Genomic DNA, 7,060 nt, shown 5'->3' on the forward strand with positions numbered 1-7,060 from the left:
ACACTGACCACGTTATTGTTGCAATTATTTTTATCAGAGAAGAAATTTTGAGGAAAGTCCGAATGAAATTTTCAAGGTTATTAATAAAAAGGTTTCTTTAGCAATTCATAGAAAGTCAAATACACAACTCAAGTTTGTATAACTTCTTAGTATAAACAAAATGGTTTGAATATGTAAAGGTCAGAGTTTTTTGAAGCTATAAAAAGGATAGCAAGAACATATATTGATACAAAGTAACTTCAAATACTAAAACCCCATCTATAATGATTACCTCCAAATTTATAGCTCTAGCAATAATCATCTTATTATACCTAGTTTCTTGTGGCTCGAGTCAACGAGAAAGCAACTTTCTCAACCATGGGTTCCTCGAGGCTAATCTACTCAAGTTCGGCTCCTCCAAGGTGTACCCCAGTGGCCTCTTGGAGTTGACGAACGCATCAATGAGGCAAATAGGTCAAGCTTTTCATGGTTTTCCCATACCCTTTTCAAACTCCAACTCCACCAATTCGGTTTCTTTTTCCACAAGTTTCGTCTTTGCCATCACTCAAGGAACCGGTGCACCAGGCCACGGCTTAGCTTTCGTCATTTCACCCTCTATGGACTTCAGCGGGGCTTTTCCAAGCAATTATCTGGGCCTCTTCAACACCTCCAACAATGGAAACTCCTTAAATCGCATTCTTGCAGTTGAATTTGATACTGTGCAGGCCGTTGAGTTAAACGATATTGATGATAACCATGTTGGTATTGACCTAAACGGCGTGACCTCCATTGAGTCTGCACCAGCTGCATATTTTGATGACCGAGAGGCCAAGAATATAAGCTTGAGGCTGGCGAGTGGTAAACCAATTAGAGTCTGGATTGAATACAACGCAATTGAGATGATGATCAATGTCACATTGGCTCCTCTAGATCGTCCGAAGCCGAGTTCACCTCTTCTCTCGAGAAAATTGCATCTTTCTGGGATTTTCTCCCAAGAGCATCACGTTGGATTCTCTGCGGCCACGGGAACTGTATCAAGCTCACATCTGGTTCTAGGTTGGAGCTTCAACATCGAGGGGAACGCACCAGACTTTGATATCACGAAGCTTCCTTCCCTTCCAGACCCGCCGCGTCCATTGTCTCCGTCCCCAAATCCTCCCATTTCAGTCAAGAAAGACTCGAACAACACGAAGCTGATCGTTATCTGCGCTGCAACAGCAACCGTTGCAATCATGATCCTAGTTCTCTTAGGGTTTTGGGTGTTCCGTAGAAAACAAATATTCTTCACCGGAGGTGCTCGTAAATTCTCCCACCAGACGATTTCAAGCGCAACCGGAGGTTTCGACAGCTCTAAACTCTTGGGAGAAAGAAACTCTGGGAATTTCTACAAAGGGCAGCTTGCTCCCACAGAGATAATCGCCGTGAAAAGAATTACGTGTATCACAAGGCAACAAAAGATGACCTTAATTGCCGAAATCGACGCGTTCTCAAAGACAAAACAAAGAAACCTTGTTAATCTACATGGTTACTGTAGCAAAGGAAACGAGATGTATCTTGTTTACGAGTACGTCTCTAATGGAAGCCTAGACCGGTTCTTGTTCAGCAACGACCGACCAGTTCTCACTTGGTCAGACCGGTTCTGTATCATAAAGGGGATTGCGGCAGCGCTTCAACACCTTCACGGCGAAGGTCAAAAACCCTTAATCCACGGAAACGTCAAGGCCAGCAACGTGCTCTTAGACGAAGAACTAAACTCCCGACTAGGAGACTATGGACAAGGAAGCAGAGACAGCACCTCGGGACACATGGCACCAGAACTAGTCAACACGGGAAAGGCTACACGTGACACAGATGTGTTTCAGTTTGGAGTTTTAATGATGGAGATTGTCTGTGGAAGGAAAGCCATAGAGCCGACAAAACCCCCTGAAGAGATCAGTTTAGTGAACTGGGTGCTTCAAGGGTTCAAGAATGGAGATCTGTTACAGAGATGCGACACAAGAATTAATCGAGAACACTTGGTGGCTCGTGAAGTGTTAGTGGTTCTGAAAACAGGACTTCTCTGTGCAAACCAATCTCCAGAGGTTAGGCCGATGATGAAGCACGTGTTTCGGTTTCTCGACGGTACAGAACAACTCCCTCATGATGACTATCTCTTCTATGGAGTCTAACAGAGCATTCAAAACGACTCATAAAGTGATATCGAACACAATTGTTATTGAAGCGTTTGCGTTTTGGTAGTGTGAATAATGATTGGACCAAGACATGATGTAAATCTAAAAATTGTACCATACTGTAAGATAATTTGCTTCGAAGTTCTAATAAATTGTTTTCGTGATTAAAAAGAGAAGAAAATTTGCAATTGCATATACGTTTACAGATAACTCAAGCAGAAAACAGAAGATGGTTAACCCAACATGCAACCATCAGTATACAAACAGCAAAATAGAGATCAGAAAAGTCGGTTCCACAAATCTGATCGTAGGAAAAGAGATTGTTGCATTGCACTTCACCTGACTGGGTCTAGGCACAAATGGGAGGATCTGTTATATAGCCACTTTCTTAACCAAGTCCTGTAGTTGACACTATACTCATCTATAAACAAATCCCAGAGTACAACCAAGTTTCAGTATAAAATGGCATTTCATTTATCCACAACAATAGTAGTACCAGAAGCAACCGCAAACGGAGCATGAACATTCTTCTATCAACTCAAACATAATGATTCCCAGACAGCCACAATACCAAATTGTCATAAAAATCTACTCAATGCAAGAAACTATTACCAGAACATAAGCCATGAATGTCTGCATAAAGTCTGCACTCAAGAATAGCAGAGAAATTGTCACTTGTCCAATTTTGCTGCCACCAACAAACAGACCACAAGAAAGTTTGGAACACGTAAGAAAAAGCACCACATAAAAGATAGATCTAGCATGGCATTGTATCTTAAAAAAGCTGTTCAAATAAAGGTGGATAAGGATTTAGTGGCTCATGCCCTTCTTTGCTTTCAGTGACTCGAGTGCTTTGTTTCGCAACTCAATCTCAAGCCTCTTTGGATCTGACTCCCCTTTTTTATTCTTAGGATAGGTCTCAGCTTCATCGCCCTCTGAAGTATCAGAATGCTCTTGATTCTTATGTTTCAGCTTCCCACCACGACGTTCTTCCCTTTTACGACGTCTCTCCTCTCGCTTGCGTTTCTTCTCCTCCTTTCTCGTTTTCTTTTCTTCCTTCCTCCTCCTTTTAGCCTCCTTCCTATCTTCCAGGTCAGAATCAGAACTGCCCTTATCATCTGAGGATACTTCTTCCCTTGAAGACCTTTTCTCCTTTCTTCTCTTTCTATCCGTAGTATGATGTCTGATATTTTCCTTAGAATCAGAGGAAAGGTTTGCATCCAAGTCGCTGTTATCCTCTTTCTCAACCTGATCACTGCCCTTCACCTTATTAGAAAGAGGCTGACTCTTTCCTTCTGAATTTTCTACTCTAAGCGATTCCTTAGGTGAAACTGGGGGCATCTCTGAACCATGGGTTCTACTGGAACGCCTCTCTGGTATCTTATCACTGCTAAGAAATTCAATAGAAAACATTTATCAAAACATGAAATCTGAAATCAAAAGAAAATCATACGGAAAAGAAAAAGAAAAAAAAACCACACCTCTTCCTCTCTTGCTCCTTCACATGTTCTGCACGCCTAACTTCTGGCACCTTTTCCGGTAATTGTTTCCTCTTATCAATATCAGGCAACTGCACTGCAGTTCTCTTTAATAGCTTGGAACTTTGAATCCCGTCCTCTCTATACACAATGCGAAAGCAGAAGATGGTCAAGGAGTTAATAACTACTGATAAGAAGAATCTGCATGTAACTTACAACAGTTTATACCACCTTATTTTAAAAGGCATTGGCACAAATAAAATGATAAATGGAGTCATCAAGAGCATACCTATCTTGCTCTTCAGATGGATGTCCAGGAGATCTTCTGTCCCTCTGTTGCCTTCTTCTACTTGGAGAAGGAGATCTACGGCGAACAGGAGGTGAGAACGACCTAGAAGGAGATCTACTCGAGGATGGAGACCGTCTCCTACGTCTGTCAGCTGATCGAAATCTTCGACGACGCCGGTCGACAGGTGTTGGTGACCTGCGCCGAACAGGAGAGCGTGCTTTGACATGAGATGAAGGAGAAGATCTACCTCGACTTTTAACAGGTGACATAGATCCACTATGTTTGACATGTGAAGGGGATTCTCCTTCACCGCGTCCAGCTGGGGACAAGGAGCCTCGCTCTTTGGCAGGAGTCAGTGAACTACGTCGTCTAACAGGTGGAGATGGTACCACTTTTTTCTCACCGGGAGGGGACAGTGACTTGGGTGATGGTGATTCCAGGTGGTTGGCTGCATGAGATCCTCCAAACCTCATCGGCGAAGGTAATCCTGCACGCCTAGGAGGTGGTGAAGGCAATTTTTGCCCAGCCGGTGGTGTAGGCAATCTTGCCCCAGTAGGTGTCATGCGCCTAGCCACCGGTGAGGGAGACCTCCCCTGTGAGTCAGACCTTCCTCGCTTAGCCAGTGGTGACCGCGACCTGTTGCGCCTATAGAGTGGAGATGGAGACCTGTGCCTTCTAGCTGGTGGTGAAGGAGACCTACGCCTTCTAATGGGCAGAGGAGATCGGCGATGTCTAGCCGGTGACCTGCGTGACCTAGCAGGTGGTGAAGGTGACCTGCGTGATCTAGCAGGTGGTGATGGTGATCTGCGTCTCCTTACAGGCGGGGCTGGTGACCTGCGTCTCCTTGCAGGCGGAGATGGTGACCTGCGCCGCCTAAAGGGTGATGGAGACCGGCGACGCCTTGAAAGGGGTGGTGACTGACGGCGTCTCTCAGGCGTAGATCGCCTGTGACGTCTAATTGGTGACCGAGACCTGCTTCCATAAGCAGAATGTATCCTACGTCGCCGAGGAGACGGAGACCTACGCAAGGAACGTGATCTGGATCTATGCCTTGAATTCGACAATCTCCGCTTTCTGGGTGAGATGGAGGCATCTGATGATCGTGATAAGCTCCTGGATTTCCGTTCACTGTTGCAGAAGTAGATCAGCCATCAGCAAAAACCGCACTTACAGGAAATAATTGATACAGAACTAGCAAGTTGGACATCACAGGATACAATTTCTTAGGAATAATAAAACAATTGTGGAAGGCATCATACCCAGAATAACTTCTAGAGCCTGAATTTGTTTTGCTGATAGACCTAGAACGTGACCCTCTGCAAAGCAACCAATCAATATATACTCACATATATGATAAAATGGTATCAGAGAACAAAATTATTGAAAAGTTACCTAAGGGGTGAGCGGGATGCTTCTCTGCGACGTGGAGATATCAGATCCCTGCATCAAGGAGGCAATGTCAAAACCCACTCACATCATAATCTTAGCTACAAACCGATTTCTGGAGAACGAGCAAACCAAATGCACATGCAAAGCACCAGTAGCATAACTAAAAAAGCTAAAAGGTTAGAAGACCCAGAACAGCCCTTTACAGAAAAACTTTAAAAAACTGTGCCAGGAGTATTTAATAGAGATGATCCACATACAACAAGTGGATGGACTCAATCAAGAATAATATCACACATTTCCAGACTCCATGCATACCATGATAAAGAACACAGGGGGATACAGTTATGACCAGAGACCAGAGGTTCTCTATCTAGTCTAGTTTCAATAAATGACAAGAGAGGTAATGAAAACATAAGCATCAAGAGAACTCAACCTTCTCGTTTCTTTTACACCATTCTTCTCGTCAGCCCTTCTCCCATCCTCTGGAAGATCTCTTGAAGGTTTTTTCTCCATCCCATTTTTCCCCTTGAGATCAACGCTGCTGTCCTACAGTAGTTGAGGTAAAGCACATGAACCCTAATAATTGCAGAAGCTATCTGAATAACATGAAAAGAACAGTCGAATGTTAAAACCAAGAGCATCTATATAGACTGAAACTCTAGCATGAATAAGTTAGTCTTACTATTTTCCTCAATGAATCATGCTCGTGGTTTGCTTTTTGCATTGCTGCTTCCTGTCAGAAAAGTAAAACAGTCATGAGACAGCAGGAGAGAGGAAAGTAATTCATCATCAATTCCAAACTTCAAAATGACTATTCAAGAATACCAGTTTCTTCTTTGTGTCAGCTTCTCTAGCATCTAAAAACTGCTGCGGAACACCACTTGAATTATTCTGTGCGCTTAGAAGAAGCGTCCAGAGTTCTTTCATAAACTTGCCAGTATTCTTCTCCATGAATCCAGTTAGCGATATCTGAATCTCCTTACCATTCACTACCTACATTAGTAACACCGTTCAATCAGATAGTAGTCTAACAAAAAACAATAAAGCTCACTTGATTAAACCAATAATTATTCGATATGACAAACGAATAGGAAAAGAAAAGTACAGTTATCAGATACCTTCCCATCAAGCAGACCATAAATAAAGTTGATGAGAACTTCATCTTCGAAACCAAGAAGCTCAGTGACTCTAGTCGCAATCCAAGGCTTCATAACATCCATCTTCACTTTGGTCACATCCACCTTTTAACACCAAGCAAAGCATAGAAACATACACCATTAAAAAAAAAAACCTCCAAACTATAGTGAAATCTCAACTAATAAGTAATTCAACGAACCAATTTGATTATCGAATTCACAAATTCGTTAAAATTGGAAAAGTACACTGACCAAATTCTCCAACTCCGGAGCAAATTTCTGACTCTTCATCAATTTGGCTTGCTTGTTAGAGAACCGAGTATCCTGCTCGGCGGAAGTACCCTAAAAGAAACCCAAAACAAAGACGAATAAGAACGTAATCAGAAACCTATGAGATTCAAATCAAAGCCACGGGAAAAGAAAGCTTAAGATCTGGATCTATAAGAGATAATTGCATCAATCACAGTAATAAAGAAAGAAGATGATCGGAAAAAAAACTTACCCGGAAAAATCCGCCGGACATGTTTTAGGGTTTGGTGAAGCAAAGATCGAAGAAGCTTGAAAGAGAGACTTTGTGCTTCTGTGAAGTAATCCGAAAAGATTTTTGAAGAGATTTTA

At 42.7% G+C, this 7,060-nt stretch overlaps 2 protein-coding genes across 3 annotated transcripts; one reads left to right on the forward strand and one right to left on the reverse strand.

Moving 5' to 3' along the window:
* On the forward strand, positions 255 to 2,371 carry LOC104700583 (probable inactive L-type lectin-domain containing receptor kinase III.1). The gene has a single exon (XM_010416110.2). The coding sequence runs from the start codon at positions 264 to 266 to the stop codon at positions 2,145 to 2,147; it is 1,884 nt and encodes a 627-aa protein (XP_010414412.1). The 5' UTR covers positions 255 to 263; the 3' UTR covers positions 2,148 to 2,371.
* LOC104700582 (serine/arginine repetitive matrix protein 1-like) lies at positions 2,605 to 7,052 on the reverse strand. 2 transcript variants are annotated; one of them, XM_019227523.1, is made up of 12 exons: positions 6,945 to 7,052; positions 6,695 to 6,784; positions 6,425 to 6,547; positions 6,132 to 6,299; positions 5,989 to 6,039; positions 5,740 to 5,852; positions 5,310 to 5,357; positions 5,177 to 5,233; positions 3,918 to 5,045; positions 3,632 to 3,769; positions 2,975 to 3,540; positions 2,605 to 2,838 (listed from the first exon to the last, which is right to left on the reverse strand). In XM_019227523.1, exons 1-12 carry the CDS (start codon positions 6,963 to 6,965, stop codon positions 2,822 to 2,824), a joined length of 2,520 nt encoding a protein of 839 aa, XP_019083068.1. In that variant the 5' UTR covers positions 6,966 to 7,052; the 3' UTR covers positions 2,605 to 2,821. The 2 variants fall into 2 exon arrangements, with proteins under 2 accessions (XP_019083068.1, XP_019083069.1); XM_019227524.1 differs by having other exon boundaries at positions 2,665 to 3,537.

This window comes from Camelina sativa, chromosome 7 (assembly GCF_000633955.1).
Source record: "Camelina sativa cultivar DH55 chromosome 7, Cs, whole genome shotgun sequence".
Lineage (NCBI taxonomy): Eukaryota > Viridiplantae > Streptophyta > Magnoliopsida > Brassicales > Brassicaceae > Camelina > Camelina sativa.

Bases quoted from the DNA above. Each gene is read 5' to 3' on its own strand.
- LOC104700583 (XM_010416110.2), top strand. From the start codon at position 264: ATGATTACCTCCAAATTTATAGCTCTAGCAATAATCATCTTATTATAC.
- LOC104700582 (XM_019227523.1), bottom strand. From the start codon at position 6,965: ATGTCCGGCGGATTTTTCCGG. The intron at 6,300-6,424 runs GTATCTGATAAC...TTACTAATGTAG, and splicing joins ATGGTCTGCTTGATGGGAAG to GTAGTGAATGGTAAGGAGAT. The intron at 3,541-3,631 runs GTGTGGTTTTTT...TGAATTTCTTAG, and splicing joins AAGGAGCAAGAGAGGAAGAG to CAGTGATAAGATACCAGAGA.